The following is a 17,974-nucleotide window of genomic DNA, read 5'->3' on the forward strand; positions in this document are numbered from 1 at the left end:
GTGGGAGCAGAGAGTGTGGGGGCAGCGGTGACGCAGGGAGGGCGGGCCGGGCCCTGGGCGCCCCGTGCCTGTCCCACGGTGACAACAGCAGGACACCAGGCACGACCGGGCCTGAGCCAGCAGTGTCCTCTGCAAGGGCAGGGTGGGCGGCAAGCACACTGCACAAGAGGAGGAACCCTGGCCTGCGAGCTCCGCTCAGAACTTTCAGACGCGACAGAGGATGGGGAAATGCAGCAATGAGAGAGAAAACCAAAGACAATTCCTTCTGAACCAAAGATTCGACGATCCAGAGCAAAGGGCTCAGAGTAGCAGGCAGGAACAGATGAAAACCCAGCCACTCGGCAAGACTTAATGTTGAAATTTCTGAATTTTAGGGGAAAGAGATCAATGGAGTGCTACCAGAGAGAAAACAAAAAAGGGTACCCAGGAAGGGAAGAAACTCAGACCGGCTCCGTGACGATGGCGCAGCAGAGGGCGGCACGGAGGTCTCGGGAGGGGCGGGCCACGTCCCGCACACGCGTGAGGGTCAAGTCAGACCCAGAGTCAGACCTGCCACGTGTCTTCCAAAAATAAAACAAAAAACAAACAACCAATTGCTCTGTCCCCATGTTCAGGACGCCTCCCAGCAGCGTGAAAACCAAGTCTGAACGTGGAACTGAAGGGGCACCGGGCACGGGAGCAGCACTTGGAGACGCCAGGGGCCCTTGCACTTCGCCCAGGCAGCCACTGCCGTGCAGCCGCGTGACCATGAATCGCGGCGTCCGAGAGAAAGCGCCGCACATGTCCCAGCTTCCGGCAGGACGAGAGTGGGAGGAGCAGGGAACAGAGATGAGCCCAATTTTCAGTTTTTCTCACGTTTGGATCTTCATGAATACGAATTAATTCTTGATGCAAAAAAAAAAAAATGTTTAAGTGGTTTAAATACATTTGTTTTAAAAACTAAGAGCAATCAGTGGGTGTATAATGGAAATAAAATTTAGGACTCCCAAACCACTGGGGGAAAAAGACTAATCGATCCAGCAAAAGCAAGGGAAGAAAAAAATAGTACGGAAGTATCACAGACGGAAAATTTACCAGATGAGAAGAGTAACTTTGCGCACTGAGGCAGAAGACAGTCCCACCCCCTACGCGTGACCCTTCTGCTCCAGTACAGATGGTCCACGGCACTCCCGTCCCCGACGCTGGGCAAGGAGGAAAGTGACCACCGCCACCCCTCGCTCCCAGCTCCCATGTGCATCCTCACCTGGCCACTCACACACGCTTACACACCCACATACACTCACACACGCACACTCATACACGCACATACACACACACGCTCACACATGCACATATACACACGCACACACATGCACATATACACATGCTCACACATGCACATATACACACATATACTCACGCATGCTCACACACACGCACATATACTCACACACGCTCACACACTCACACATGCTCACACGCGCACATATACTCACGCATGGTCACACACACACATGCTCACACATGCACATATACTCACACATGCTCATATACACACATATGCTCACGCACACACATATACTCACGCATGCTCACACACATGCTCACACTCACACATACACTCACATGCTCACACGTGCACATATACTCACGCATGCTCACACACACACATGCTCTCTCACACACGCACATACACTCACACATACTCACATTCTCACACTCCCACTCACACACACATATACTCACACATGTCCCCCCACACACATGCACTCACACTCAGTCTAACACACACACATGCTCACAGTCACATACAGACACACATATACTCACATGCTCTCACTCCCACAGACACATATAGTCACACATGCTTACACACACACAGTCCCACACGCTCACACACATGCATGCACTCACACACACACACTCACATTCCCACACATGCATGCACTCACACACACACACACACTCCCACACATGCATGCACACACACTCACACTCACACACATTCCCACACATGCATGCACTCACACTCACACAGGCTCACACTCACACACTCACTCTCACACTCTCCCATACTGACTGGTCCTTTTCTCTCTCAAGGCTGTGACCTCATCAAGCCACCGCGCTTTGCTGTGCTCAACATGACGTCACGGACACCACGCTGCTCCGGCAGGGCCCCCCTTTGTGCCCTGAGCCCCTGCCTGCGGCTCATCCCCGCGGACCCCCGTGCTGTCCTCCTGGAGACCCCACCCTCAAGCTGCACTGTGAGGACGCTGGCCCCAGCATGACCTGGTCACTGCTTCGTGACAGGGCCGGTGTTGCACCCAGCGGCACAGGAGGCTCACCCCGTGGCCCCAGAGCAGCCTGTCTGTCCCCAAGGCCCCCAGAGCCACCCCACCGGGATGGCCAAGCCCCACTGGTCTCTCTCCTTGAGTTCTCGCGGCGAGCCCTGGAAAGTGGCTGGTCAGCGAGGGGCTGAGACTCAGGGCCAATGGGCGAGACCAGGAGTGGAGCCGTCCCGGAGTGTGGACGAGAAGCTCATGTGGGTCCGGGGAAGCTCATGTGGGTCCGGGGAAGCTCGGGAGGCTCCGCCCCCCACGTGCTAGGAAGAGCCTGGCGTGAGCGCCCACACGAAGGCACAGACTTCCCCGGCTCACCACCATGTTCTCACGTGCGGTGGAAACAGTGTGTAGGCTGAAACGAAGATTAAATTCTTTTCTTTTAACCTTGACAGCAAGAAAGAAAGAAAGAAAGAAAGAGCCCAGCACGAGAGTTTTATTACTAGCCCACCCCTGGGTTTCTGCCTGGTTTGCTCTAGTTTCCAGGTAACTGCTTTGCAGCCGGTCACGCCTGTGCTGGCTTGTGTCCGTGTCGTTCCTCCCTAAGGACAGGACAATGCAGGTGGCTGCAGCCAGCTCTCTCCAGCGCGAGAGTGACCCCCACGATGGAACTGGGGTGACAGCACAGCAGCCACCGTGGGAACCGTGGTGGATACACAGACCCGCACACCCGCAGGAGAACCAGACACCCAACGTCCCGGCCGCCCCGCCGTCCAGGGCACCTGTTCAGTGTAACACTAAGTTCTAAGAAAGTTTTGAAGGCTTTGCTTTGGGGCTCGTTTTAAAAGAGGGTGACCCAGACAGCAACAGTTTCCCCTTCAGGTTTCTCCCGTTCAGTTCCCTCCGTCTTCGGTCACAGCCACCGCGCTGTCTGCTTTGACCTCGACTCTGGCTCGGACCTGGCTTCATTCCATCGGAGCAAGGTATCCCCTCCCCCCCCAAGCCATCCTGCGCAGCCTCCCCTCCCCCCTCCTGCCGCCAGCCCTGCTGACTCACAGGAAGGACCTCGCCTAAAGGTGTCTTCCTTGAAGCTACCTGCTTTGCTGATTTGAACTCTCTTCAAGAAAAACAACAACAAAACACCATTGTTTCCAAAATGGAGAAGCATTTTTCCAAAATAAAATATCTCAAATAGTTTGCATTTTGAAGCTGCCTTTGGTGCTACAGTGACACTGTTTCTTGGCTCAGCGTTAGGGTCGCTCTGGTCCCTGGAGCTTGAGCGTGTCCCTTTCTTTTCCAAGGACTGTAAACACTAGTCCAGAAGGGCCACACGAGCACCTGGCCCACCCCTGCCACTGGGCATATGAGGAAACTGAGGCACACAAGCTGCCAGTGGGCGGAGCTAAGGCAGGTGCAGCCTTGTGGCTCTGACCCGGCTCTGCGCCTGCGGGGGCAGCTCAGCACGGCCCATGGCGGCCGACCGAGGGCACGGACTTGGCTACACGCTGTAGGCTTTAGGGTTAGAAGTGATACTGGGGAGGAGAGGAAGAGGAGATTCTATTTTGTCATATATTTCGTATTTAAAAATATACATATGCACGATACATCGGTAACTTCGAAGTCTCTATCTTCACAGACACCATTTTCAATGTCTTTTTATAGATATACATGCACTTCACATAAACAGGACATGATAAAATACATTTGACTTTTATAAATGAGCTGGACTTTCAGTATCTTAGAAAATTTCTTCGGCAAAAAATGATCCTGTCTTCCCAGATCTTAGTAACGGGGGAGACATGGCTCAGGCGGTGCCTCGACAGGGCCCCGACCGACAACAGCCGCTGCGGCCGCGTCCCCCACACGACACGGGCGTCCGCGCACAGGAGGACAAGCGCCAGCGGAGAGCGGAGCCCCCTCCCCTCAAAGGAAGAACACCGAGAACAGAGAGGTGTAACCATCTTCCGGCTCATGAGAAATCCGTGCACCGATACACAACAAAATACCTCCAAAGGCATCGGTGTGCGATCCTACTTACCCACGTCAGGTTTCTCGGCCTGTCTGTTCTCTGAGCGCCAGCGGCCCAGGGTGGGAGCTGAAAACCCGCCCCTCCTCCGCTCCCACAGACAAGCTCACGCTGCCGCTCCTCGAATTAAAGACGCGCTAGTAGCCAAGCACTAGAGAACAGGCCAGCACACACACGCACACCAGAGCATCGTGTTTAGTTGGGATTATGGTTTTAGTTTCAAACTTAAAAAAAGTAAGTAAAATGGTATATTTAAAAGGATAAAAATACCTTAACTGTGTCCTTTTAAATAAGGCTGAGCTTAGAAGTTAGGGCCCTTGAGTTCAAAAGCTCCTGTTCACTTTACTGTTAGCCACTGAAATTCTAAAAAAAGAAAAAAAAAAACCCAGTAATAAAGAGCATCAAGGGTAGGTGCAGACACCACGGAGCCGTCACCCGCCTGTCACCGGCACCTCGGTTACAGCCGTCACCACCTCCTGAGAGCCAGCCCGGCAGCAGGTGGCTCACGGCTGGGGGGACACCCGGGCGGCTCCACGGAGAGCGAAGCGTCCGAGCCGCGGCCCCAGGTCGGTCGGGAAAGCCGACGGGATTCCCACTGCGCCTGCGCGTCCCTGCCCCCGAGACAGGCTGCGGTGGCATGGGGCCGGGGGACAGCACGGGGGCCATGCCCTGCTGCAGCGTCTCCGTGAATGGCCAGGTGTGCAGCCAGCAGGACAGACGACCCCTGCACAGGAACCCCCCGAAAGGCCCCAGGGGCAAGGCCCGAGAGGCCCAGGGGCAGCGCCTGGGGCTGCAGGCCGCGCGGCTCCGGTGCGTCCTCACGCCTGAGACCGGGCGCGGCAGGACCGCGGGATCCGCGAGGGCAAAGAGCCGCGCTCTGGAGATACTTGCCGCTGAGCAGGGGCTTGTTGAGCGTGTAGAGGGGCGGCAGGTCCTCTATGTTGGAGATGCGCTGGTACATGGCCCGCGAGAGGTGGTCGCCGTGGTACAGGCTGCCCAGGATGATGCTGGAGAAGTAGATGGGCTCCACGAAGATGCTGAGCAGGGAGCCCTGGACGCCCACCACGTTCCAGCTGCGGGGAGAAGACAGCAGGAGCTCAGCGGGCGTCTGCTCGGACCGCGTCCACGCGGCGCAGCTCGGAGCCGCCGGACGCTCAGGTGCACCGAGAACTCTGAAATTTCAACGAACTAAAAAAACACTGCAATGGGAAATAACAAACTGATTCAGCAATTTAAAATCTTAAAGAGAAAAATCTATTTAAAAGGTATTTTAAACTGTGAAATGACTCTTGGCCACCGTTTCCCCACGATGACCCGTACTGGAGAGTTCTAGAAGGTACTGAGCCGTGACTGTTTCCTGTGGGAAAAGTGTGTCCCAGTTTACCACACTGGTCCCTGCCCCACAGGAGGCTTCTCCTCCAAGGTTTCAGTCACCCACGGTCAATGACAGCCTGAAAATATTGCATGGAAAATTCCAGAAATAAACACTTCATAGGCTTAACATCTCACACCGTCTCTCTGAGCAGTGATGACAGCTCTCGCTGTCCCACCTGGACGTGCGTCTCTGCCTTGTCCCCTGGCGGGTGCCATCCACCAGACAGTCACGTAGGAGCCGTCTCGGCGACCAGCTCGCCTGTCCCCGTGTCACGGGGCTTGTGCGCCGGGCACCCTGGTTTCTCTCAGTGATGGCCCAGACCCCAGAGTGGCGACGCCGGCCACCGTTCCGACTGCTCTGCTGCGTGTTAGCATTCGCTGTTGACCTCCTACTGCGCCTGGTTTACACTTTACCATGGGCGTGTGCACAGGAAAATGACGCTTATACAGGTTGGCACATCGTGTGCAAGGAGGGGTCCTGGAACGACCCTGCGGGTGGGGGGCACTGACAGCACCGGCAGGAGCCCTTCAGACATTCTCTGAGCCCCGAGTCCAGGCTCAGCTCAGCACGTGGGGGCCCCGGGAGCCAGCCTGCCCCTGGGGGTGCGAGTTCCTGCCCCACTGCCAGCTGGGGGTGAAGGGTGACGAGGGCGCTGACCCCGCCACACAGACTGCGTGCACCTGACCTCTCTTGTCCACAGGCCAGAGACCTCCGCCCCCCGGGGCTGCCACGTCCCGAGCTCCCAGGGGTCTCACTCTGCTGGGGCTACACGGTGGGGGTGGGCAGACAGCCCGGGAGCTACACACTAAAGCAATGAAAAGGCAAACAAACAAACAGCCATAAACCTAGGTAAAGTCAGTTTGAGAGAAAGCACGGGGTTCTGCTAAGAAGAATAGGGACTGCCAACTTTAGGGTGTGGTCCTCGGGGTGACCCTGAGCTCAGCCTTAAGGGGGGAGGCTGTGAGGCTGAGGCAGGAAGGCACTGGGGGGGATACCGTGCGGGCTGGGGGGTTGGGGAAGGATGGGCGCAGGGGAGCTGGGGGGGCTGGCAGAGAGCAGAGGGGCAGGGGGCAGGGCAGGGCAGAGAAGGGGGCAGGGGAGGGGGTGGAGGAGGAAGGGGCAGTGGGGCTGTGGCGGTGGTGGGGGCAGGGCGGGGGGGTAGGACAGAGGTCAGGGCTCAGCAGGGGCCCGGCCAGGGACTGTGTGGGGCCAGGCAAGTGCAGAGGTCGGGTGGGGGAGGAGGGGAGCCAGAGAGCTTGCCCGTGACCATATTTGGAAGGAGGCCCAGGGCAGAGGGTGGCCTGGGTGGACACCCTGGTGCCCCCTGAGGTCCCTGTCCATCTCCCCGTCCCAGTGGTCGGCCGACCACGGCATCAGCTTTCAGAACAGACCCTGCCTGCGTCTGGCACCCTCCCCAGCGCTGGGCCCAGCTCTGGGCCCCCTCCTGGTGCCCTGGGCCACCCCTTTGCGCCAGGCACCCCCAGTGCCCAGAAAAAGCACCAGGTGTTCCAGGGGCCCCTGGCCCTGCCGCCTGGCTTCCCCTGGGCCACCCGTCTCTTACCCCCCATGTTTGGGCCACCCAGCCTCCTTGCTGCACCCCAGGGCCGCTGCCCTCGGCTCTGCAGCCAGACACCCGGCCCCACCGCTTCAGGCCTCTGCGCTGACGTCCCCAGTGAGGCCTCCCCTCGTCCCCACCCGAGCCCTCCCTCCTGCTCCCTAACTTCCCGCATGACTTAGGGGCTGCTTTGTGTTTTCTGCCCCCCCCCACCCCCGTGGCCAGTGTGTAAGCCCCGCGGGGGAGAGGTGGATAAACACGTGTTGAACGGACGAATCCTCCAGCTCCTACAGCACAGTCCTCCCCCCGTCCAAAAGGGAAAGGAAAACACAGGTTTCCGTCACTTACAGGGAAAGCATGAGACGATTCCACGAAACACAGGGCCCCCTTCCTGCTGCAGATTAAGTCTGTGTGGGTTTCAACTCCCCGTAAACTGGACTCAGTCTCCCCGGGCGAACGGGACAGCAGTGGTCCTGGCAAGGCTGCATTCGTGGGAGTCATCAACTCTGCACACACGCTCGGTAAGAGGATTCCAGAGCGCACAGCTCTGCAGAGGCCCCGGGTGGGAAACGGCGTGGCAGCAGCCACGGTGCTCACGGCCTTGCAAAGCACAGCCCCCTCCGGACGCCCAGCACGGAGTCTTCACCGAGGACTGGGCCGGTGCCAACACAAGGGGCTCGCAGACGCGGCCACGTCCACGCAGCAACACATCACGCGAGCAAAGCTCTGCAAAGTCGCAGGCACAGCGTCTCCCAGAGGTGCCCGGTGCGTGCAGGTCCCCTCGGGCCGGGGACTCCGTGTGGGGCACCCCGTGAAGTGGACTCGGCTCACACGGGGGAGCCCACAGGTGCCCGTGCCCTTGCGGTGTGGCTCAGGCCTGCCGCGTTGGGTCTGGGCACCGTGCTCACCTTCTTCCTCATTCTCCTTACGCTGCTTCTTCAAGAACAGGTTTGAGTGCCGCCGTCTGACCTGCCACTGTCTGACCTGCCACTGTCTGACCTGCCCTAATCCAGGGCAGGGCCTGACCTCGTCTGGCAGATACAAGAGAGCTCCTCCGACCCAGACCACAGCTGCGTGGCCCCAGGACAGGCCTCGGCACGGACCCCCTGGGAGTCGCCCTGCCCGACCCCCCTGCTTCCAACTCAGGGCCAGCCACAGGCCCCGCACGTGCCACTCGGAACCACACACAGATGCCCTTCTGCAGAGCCCACGCCTCCGTCAGGGCACACCTGTAGCCCCCTGTCCCCACCTGCCTCTGAGTCTCCGCCCCACAGGTGGTCTGGCCCCCTTGCTACAGCCAGCTCTGAGTAACCGGGCGGCTGGTCCTCACTGGGGGGTCTGGCTTATTCCCAAGGACACAGAGGCTGCGGTCATCAGCGCTGACACTCCTGAGCCTTCCCCCGGCTCCGGCACCAACACGACCCCCATGAGGTGGCCAAGCCCACGGGGGCCTCCCACCCTGCTCACTGCCCTGCAGACACCCTCTGGGGCTGCCTCTGCTGCCAGTCTGCCCGCTGGCCGCACAGACAGCCGGACGCCGGGTGACATCCAGCGCAGCACCGCGCCTCCCTCCCCACCCGAGAAACAGGCCCCACAGGACCATCGGGCCCCAGAGCATCCCTGCACTGCCTAGTTTTGGACTTAATTTTCCACGCGAGAGAAATAAACTTCCAGCTAGTTCACAGTTCCTCCCAAACCCAGGCCGACCGAATCGCGAGCACCGCACCACGTCCCCTCGGGTCCCCGCCAGGCCTCACTCCTGTGCCGCCTGCCGGCACCGCTCAGTCCTGCCCCAGCTTCACGTTGTCACTGCTCCCTGCGAGTGCGGGGACCAGAGTTTCAAGTACTACGAAAAAACGATGAGCTTTTGATTACGATTACACTGGAGTTATAGATGTGGAAGGAACTGATCAAGCTTTTGAAAACATACAATCAGTTCTGGTCTGCTAAACTTCGAAGGTAACGCCAGTGTGTAGACGTGTGTTTCTGTCACTGAGGATGGCCCACCATTGTGTGGCCCCGGCTTAGGGGTGAAGGTTGTAGCAACCCCACAAAATGAGCTGCAGATTCTTTCCCTATTTTTCCAATCTCTGGACAAGATCATATAAAATTGGGATTATTGTCCTTCCCCTGTCTCCACGGGCCCTCCTTTCTTTTATCTTCTTAAAAGAGTTTCTTCCCTGGGGGCGTGTGTGAGAGAGAGACTGGCTTAATTTCCTTGATGGGTATGGCTCTATTCAAATGGTCTGCACACGCTTGAGTCACTTTCAGGAATGCACACTTTCCTAGAAAACGTTCTGTTTCACTCAGTTTTAAAATGTGTCAGTAATGAAGTTGTCTGTAATTCTCCCTGGTATCCACCTACCAGTGGCATTTCCAATCCCTGCCGGGCCCCGAGGACACCCGGCATATCTCGGTGGCGCCTTCTCTCGCCATCTCCCCGCATCAGACTTGTCAGAGCTGCGTCGATCTGAGGAACTAACACTGGGCTTTGTCACTACTCACTGTTATATTGTTGTTGCTTTTAAAATTCATTTCTGCACTTAATTTGTTTCCTTCCGTATACACGTGGACGTGGCCTACCCTCCTCTCTCTATTGCCGAGTCGCGATACTTTCTGCCATTTCCCAACCCCCACTCCGGCTTCTTCCGCCAAGTTACAGAGGTGAAGCTGACACGCAGCGGACGGCACACCAAGGGCACGCTCTGGTCCGTGTGGACACGTGCACGTGCCCAGGAGACGACGCTCCCCGAGACCTTCACGCCTTGCTCCAGCCCTTCCCTCCTGCCCCGCTTCTGCCCCAGCCCCCACCTCCGGGCCCCCCAACCTGCTTTCTGTCACTGTAGATTACTTGGCATTTTCCAGAAACGTGCGTAAATGGAATCGCACAGCAACTACTCTTTTTGGCGTGGCTTCTTCTACTCTGCATGATCATCTGAGATTTACCTGTGTTGCAGTGTGTGTCGCTGCTCTTTCTGTGTGCCCAGGGGCACGCCACTGCACGCGTGCGCCCTCCTCTGCTTGCCCACTCAGCTGCAGGTGGCTACTTGTGTTCTTCCAGTGTTTGATTATTTTGACTGTTACAAATAATGTTCTGCAAACACATATAAGTGTGTGGACATATACTCTCATTTCTCTTGGGCAGACACCTAGGAGGGGAATGATTGGGCCTATCTTTAACTTTTTGAGAAAGCGTCACTGTCTTTAAAACTGACTCCATTTTCTAGAGGACGAACGTCTGGGTTCCTCTGTGTCACTGTCAACGCGGGTATGGCCCGTGCCTGCAGTTCAGGCCCTTGCGGTGTGCTGGTGCATCTTGTTTGTGTTTCCCTAATGACTAACAGTGCTGAGAACCTTTTCATGTGCTTATTTGACATTTGTGTATCACTTTTTGGTGAAGAAGCCATTCAAATATTTGCATATTTTTAAAACTATTTTTTCCCCTTGTTGACTTTTGAGAGTCTTTATATATTATGGACACAAGCCCTTTATAAAATATAAATCTGCAAATATTTTCTTCCCATTTGTGACTTTATTTCTCATTCTTTTAACACTATCTTTTAAAAGGAAGTAATTTTTAACTTGATGAAGTCTAATTTATCAATTTTTCCTTTTACAGAGAGTGTTTTTTGGTGTTGTATCTAAGAGCTTGTATAAATGAACGTCACAGACTTCCTCCTGCTTGATCCTAGGAATTTTATACATTTACAGCTGTGACCCTTTAGGAGTGAACTTTGCACACGATGCAACACGCGAGTGAAGTCCACTTGTTTGGTTGTTCTGTTTCTGCAGGGATATCCACTTCTTCCCTTGCCATTTCTTGGAAAGACTATTCTTTCTCCACTGAATTGCTTCTGTACCTTGGTCAAAAATAAGTTGTGACCAGCAATGAACAGTGGAATTTGAAACTGAAAACTTAATTCCATTTATATTAAAATCCAAGAAATTGAAATACTTAGGTATGAATCTAACAAAATATGTACAAGATCTGTATAAGGAAAACTATAAAACTCTGATGAAAGAAATCGAAGAGCTACATAAGTGGAGAGAGATTCCACGTTCATGAATAGGAAGACTCGATATTGTCAAGATGTCAGTTCTGCTCATCTTGATGCAGATTCGACATAATCCCAATCAACATTCCAGGAAGCTATTTTGTTAATATTGACAAACTGATCCCAGAGTTTACATGGAGAGGCTAAAGACCCAGGGTAGCAGACACAGCATTGAAGGAAAAGAACAATGCTGGAGGACCGACACTGCCTGACTCCAAGACTTACCATGAAGCTAGAGCAATCGGGACAACGTGGTATTGTTCTAGAACAACTGGACATACACAGGCAAAAAGAATCGAATCTAGACACAGAGCATAAACACTTCACGAACATTAAATCAAAACGGATCACAGACCTAAATGTAAACTGCATACCTATAAAACTCCGAGACGATAACACAGGAGAAAATCCAGATGGCCCTGGGTTTGGTGACGACTTTTCAGACACAACACCCATGGCAAATCCATGAAAGAAAAAACTGAAATGCTGGACTTCACTAAAATTAAAACTTTCTGCTCTGTAAAAGACACTGTCAAGAGGATAAAAAGACAAGCCGCAGACTGGGAGAAAAAACGTACAAAAGACAAATCTGATAAATACACAAAGAACTCTTGACACTCAACAGTAAGGAAAAGGACAACCCGATTAAAAAGTGGGGCAGAAGAACTCCATAGGCACCCCGTGAGAAGACATACGGATGGCAAATCGCACACGCGAAGATGCTCCACACCACACGCAGCCAGGGACCTGCATGTTTGAACAGTGAGATGCTGCTACACACCCGTTAGATTGGCCAAAACTCAGGACTGTGACGAGAGCAAATGCTGGCAAGATGCGGAACAACATTCACAGCCGGTGAGAGCGCAGCACGGTGCAGCCACTTGGGAACAGTCCGGCAGTTTCTCACAAAACTAAACGTTCTCTCACCGCAGGAGCCGGCAGTCGTGCTCCCTGCCATTTGCCCAGAGGAGGTGAAGACTCACGTCCACACAAAGTCCTGCACACACACACGTTGACAGCGAGCGGCTTACTCATAACTGGCAAAGCTTGGGAGCAACCACCCTTCAGCAGGGGACACACAAGCGAACCGTGCTGCGCCCAGACCGTGGGCCGTCACTCGGCACTAGAAAGAAACGAGCTGCACGGCCACGAAAGGCCCAGAGGAACCGAACGTCCCTACGCTGAGTGGCAGCGCCAGTCTGCAGAGGCCGCATGTGGGCGATTCCAGCGTGTGACGCTCTGGGACAGGCAGAGCCACGCGAAGAATGAAAGGACCCGGGGCTGCCGGGGCAGCGGGCGAGAGGGACGAGCAGGCAAAGTGCAGTTTTAGGGCAGTGAACCTGCCCTGCGTGACACTGTAATACACGGATACGCGTCACCGCGCGCTTGACCAAAGCCGCAGAATGTACAACACCAAGGGTGACCTGATGCAGCCTGTGGTCTCTGAGTGACAGTGACTGCAGATGTGGGTTCCTGGATCGTGACAAACGCCCCACTGTGCTGTGGACGTGGACAACGGGGTCAAAGCTGCGCACGTGTCGGGGCAGAGGACACGGGGGGATCCCTGAACCTTCCATTCGATTTTGCTGTGAATCTAAAACTGCTCTAAAAAGTAAAGCTTTAAAAAATCAGTTATACATACTGTGTGAGTCTCCATCTGGACTCTTCTATCTGTATATTTATCTATCTTCATGCCCAAATCACCCTTTCTTAGGGACTGTCCTGGTAGCGGGTAGTATCAACCTTTTGACTTCGTTCTTTATTTTGAAAGTTTCTGCTGGCTATTCTAGGTCCTTTGCGTTTTCATATGGATTTTAGAATGGGCTCGTCAATTTCCCCCCAAAAGCCAACTGGGACTTTGATCGGGACGACAGGATTCTACAGATGAACCTGGGGAAAACCGACAGCCCCCCGACACGGAGCTCTCTGCCAGTGGCACGACGCACCTCTCCATTTATTCAGGTCTTTAGTCTCTCCGGGCAGGGCTTTGTGCTCTTCCATACAGTTCTCAGCATGTCGCTCTGCGCTTGCAACGTCAACTGTTTGTTGCAGGTGTATAAAATACAACTGATTTTTGTACTTTGTATCCTGGATCTTGTATTCCACAACACTGCTACACTCACTCATTCATACCAACAGCATTTTCTGCCCAGGCAAGTGTGTCTGCAAATAAGGATGGTTTTACTTTTTCCTTTTCCATACAGACACCTTTGGTTTCTCAGAGCCTTGCTGCGCTGGCCAGGACCTCCAACACGTCGACCAGAGTGGGAGAGTGGACGGCCTTGCTCTGTGCCTGTCTTGGGGAGCCTGCAGTCTCGGGCAGCTCGGACCGATGTCATCTGCAGGTCTTCCATCCACGTCCTTCATCAGCTGGCGCAGGTTCCTTCTACTTCTACTTCGCTACAATGTTTTTATTGGGAATATATGTTGAATTTTGCAAAACACTTTTTTTGTGTCTCTTTAAATTTGTTAATATGATGAATTACATTGATTGCTTTTCAAATATTAACTAACCTTGGAATTCCTGGGATAACTCCTATTAGAACATAATGCTATATTTGGTTTGCTAAAGTTTTCTTAGAGATTATACATTCTAACAAAATTCTACGTTCATGACACATTCTGCTTTGTAGCTTTATTTTCTTATAGTGTCCTTTTTCTGGTTTGGGAAGCAGGGAAATGTTGGCTCCGTAGAGTAAGTTGGAGAGCATTTCTTCTACTTCAATTTTACAACGTTTTGTACGAAATGGGTATTTCTTCCTTAAATGTTTGGAATTCAACAGTGAAGCCAACTGAGCTCGGGCTTTTTCTTTTGTTGTCATTTTTTGGTGGAAAGATTTTAAATTACAAATTCAATTTGTTTACTACGTATCGATAACTCAGGCTATCTATTTCTTCCTCCGTGAGTTCCGGCAGTACGTGTCTTTCAGGAACTACGTCCCTTTCATCCACGCTGTCGAATACACAGGCACAGACGTGCTCACAGTCCCCCTTTGCTGCCCGTTTGGTGTCCACAGCACACGTCACCAGCTCACCGCTCCCGATCCCGACGCCGCTGAGTTTGTCTTCTCTCTCCCACTTCCCAGGCGAGCTCTTCTCACAGGCCGGGTGCTTCTCGGCTCCGCAGTCTGTCTCCGCGTGGCAGCTCACCGTGCAGGGCCTCACCCCGTGCAGCGCTGCTCGCTGCCCAGGGGGCTGGGGGTGGTCACGACGCTCGCTGGTGTCAGCCACAGGCAGGCAGGAAACAGGAGCCGCCGCCCAGCTGAGGCCGTGCCCAGAGCTGGCCCAGCGCTACTGCCACCACATCCGCGTGGTCACGGCGGTCACACGGCCTGCTCATTCGGGGGAGGGGACAGAGACATCCCCTGCTGATGGGAGAGTGGCAAGGTCCCACTGCTGGAGAGGATTTGAGGTGAGAGGCGTTACTGTGGGGCCATCTTTGTAAAATACAATCTACCACAATTTTCAAATGTCTACTTTATTGTGGTCACTTTCCCCCGTAGACTCTCTTTGGAATCGTGGCCACGGAACGTTGCAGCCGTGCGGCAGCGAATCCCAGCGTTCTCCCTGCCCGCACCCGACCCCGTCCTGGCTCTCGGCCTCTGACCCGCTGCCCTGCTCCCCGGACAGAGCCCGCTTCTCTGCCTGCACCCCACCGTCAGCCGGCTCACTGCAACGCAGCTTCACACCCTCTAACTCTAAGTAAACATCTAGAATAACATGAAGACTCAATATTAGCACAAGAATAAACAAAAATTTTAGAAACTAGTAACCAGAAAAGGACCTGAAATTACAACAGAAACGCCTGGATTCCTCTCCTGCCAAAACGACCAGGACAACCACGGGCACGATGACAGGACCGTGAGGCCCAGACGGTTTCCTTGCTGGGTTCTACTCCGTCTCCCGTGAGAGACTCACCAAGCGGAACGTGGAGGAGAACTCGCTCTATGAGGCTGTGAAAGCTTGGCTCCAAAATCAGGTAAGAACAGCTAAAACTTTTAGGAAAATTATTGGCCTGTTCACTTACAAACATTAGTGTAAAACTGCTAAATAAAGTATTAGCCACACAAATCAAACACTGCACTAAAACAAGATGCTCGGAATGACTGTGGGGGGCTGGGAAGGAAACAAGACCCTATAACAAAATAGGGTTTATGTCAAAAATGGAAGAACGATAGTCAACTTTGGGCAATCGATTATTTACCATAATTCAATAGGGACATACATAAAACATTTGATAAAGTCTCACACTGCATATGGTATCACAAACACTCTGAGACAACTGGGAACAGCAGACAACTTCACTAGTGAGATCAGGGCCACCCACCAACCCCCACAGCAAAAACTGCACATGACGCAGAACTTCAGTCAGTGTCTTTTCAAGATTCAGGAACAAACGAGGATGCTGCTGTCTCTGCTTTGTCTAAGACATCACCCAAAGTCCGGGACAGCAAGAATAAAGAAAAATAAGTGATCTGGCAAAAGAAGATACAAAACTGTCAAATATCTATAGATTGTGACTTGGAACATTCAAGAAGAGTCAGGAAACTACAAACAGAATAAAAAGTGAGTTAAGTTGCTGGTCATAAGATTAACATTTAAAAATCAAGACTTAATCACATAGAAGAAAGAATCAGTGAACTTGATGACAGGTCACTTGGCGTCAACGTCAGAGGAGTAAACAGACGGAAGAATGAGGAGAAGCGGCTGAGGAGCTTGCGGAGCACCACCGAGCAGGCAGACACGTGTGTTCCAGGAATACCAGGAGGAAAAGAGGGAAAGAAAAGGGCGAAGAGCTTCTTGGAAGAAATAATGGCTAAAAAGCTCCCCAAATCCAGGAAAGAATTGAACCATACAGATTCAAGCTCAATGAACTGCCATTAGGATAAATCCAAGGAGAACGGCAGCAAGTCACATTTCAATTGAACTGTCTAAAGCCAAAAGAAGACAGAGTTTGGAGCATCGTAAGATCACGAGCAGCTTTCTCAGCGGGAACTTCGTAAGCCAGGAAGGAGTGGGGTGACATATTGCAGGTGCTGAAGGGAAAAAGCCCTGTTAGCCAAGAATACGTTATCTGGCGATGATGGCCTTCAAAAATGAAGAAAAAAGTAAGACTTTCACAGATAACAAAAGTGGAGAGTTCGTTACCACTAGACCCACTTTACAAGAAATGCTAAAGGAAGTCCTTCACGTTGAAACACGAAAGGACAGTGGAGAGCAACACCAAGCTGTATGAAAATCCAAAGTTCTCCTGCAAAGGCAAGTGCGTGGGCAAATGCAGTACCCTGCACTGCTGTAGTTCTGGTGCACAGAATTTAAATGATAAAAACACAGAAAACTGGCCGGGCGTGGTGGCTCACGCCTGTAATCCTAGTACTCTGGGAGGCCGAGGTGGGCGGATCGTTTGAGCTCAGGAGTTCGAGACCAGCCTGAGCAAGAGCGAGACCCCATCTCTACTAAAAATAGAAAGAAATTATATGGACAGCTAAAACTATATATAGAAAAAATTAGCCGGGCATGGTGGCGCATGCCTGTAGTCCCAGCTACTCGGGAGGCTGAGACAGGAGGATCCCTTGAGCTCAGGAGTTTGAGGTTGCTGTGAGCTAGGCTGACGCCACGGCACTCACTCTAGCCTGGGCAACAGAGAGAGACTCTGTTTCAAAAAAAAAAAAAAACACAGAAAACTACAGATCCGTATTCATGGTTATACAATATATAAACATGCACCTGTGACCTCAATAACAAAGCGTGAAGGGGTGGAGCTATAAAGGAGATTTAATAGATAACTGAAGTTAAGTTGTTACCAGTTTAAAACAGGATTCTATAGTGTTAAGATGGTTTATGTAATTGCAACGATAACTACAAAGAAAGTATCTGTAGAATATACCCCAAAAGAAACGAGAATCCTATCATTACAAAAAACAAAACAAAAAAAAGACACAAAGGAAGGCAGTAAGAGGGTAAAGGAGGGACAAACAAAAGGTGCCAGACACACAGGAAACAACAAAATGGCAAGAGTAAGTCTTCCCTGTGAGTAATCACTTTAAATGTCAATGGATTAAATTCCCCAATCAAAAGACATAGATTGGCTGAATGGATTAAAAAAAACAGGATCTAACCATAAACTGTCCATAAGAGACTCATTTTGGATCTAAGGACACACACAGGCTGAAGTGAAAGGACAGGAGATGTCCCACGAAAACGGCAACCAAATGGTAGTGGGAGTAACCACACTGATGTCAGACAAAAGGGAGTTTAAATAAAAACTTTTCTAAGAGACCAATAAAGATTTTATATGACAAAAGGGTTAATTCACCAAGAAGATATAAGACTTATAAGTATTGATGCACCAAACATTATAGCTCCCAAATATAGGAAGCAAATTTTGACAGAATTGAAGGAAGAAATATACAGCAACGCAATAATAGTAGAAAACTTCAATATCCCATTTGAATAATGGGCAGAACAATGAGAAGATTGAAAAGGAAACAGAGGACTTGAGCAACATCTTAGACCGACTAGACCTCACGACACACAGAACTCCCACCCAACAGCGCAGAACACACGTTCTTCCCAAGTCACGCAGAACATTCTCCGGGGTAGGTCACGCATTAGGCCACAAAACAAGCCTTAATGAATTCAAGAAAATTGAAATCAGGCCGGGCGCGGTGGCTCACGCCTGTAATCCTAGCACTCTGGGAGGCC

General features: G+C 52.4%; 1 protein-coding gene across 1 annotated transcript in view; it reads right to left on the reverse strand.

The window, feature by feature from the left end:
- Nucleotides 1–17,974, reverse strand: part of ADARB1 (adenosine deaminase RNA specific B1) — an 81,961-nt gene that overhangs the window by 14,701 nt on the left and 49,286 nt on the right. Inside the window, exon 8 of the mRNA XM_069474901.1 lies at nt 5,176–5,357. Within this exon, the coding sequence (XP_069331002.1) occupies nt 5,176–5,357 (182 nt within the window). The remainder of the gene's footprint in view (nt 1–5,175; nt 5,358–17,974) is intronic.

The sequence above is a fragment of the Eulemur rufifrons genome, chromosome 7 (assembly GCF_041146395.1).
Source record: "Eulemur rufifrons isolate Redbay chromosome 7, OSU_ERuf_1, whole genome shotgun sequence".
NCBI classification, from domain to species: Eukaryota; Metazoa; Chordata; class Mammalia; order Primates; family Lemuridae; genus Eulemur; species Eulemur rufifrons.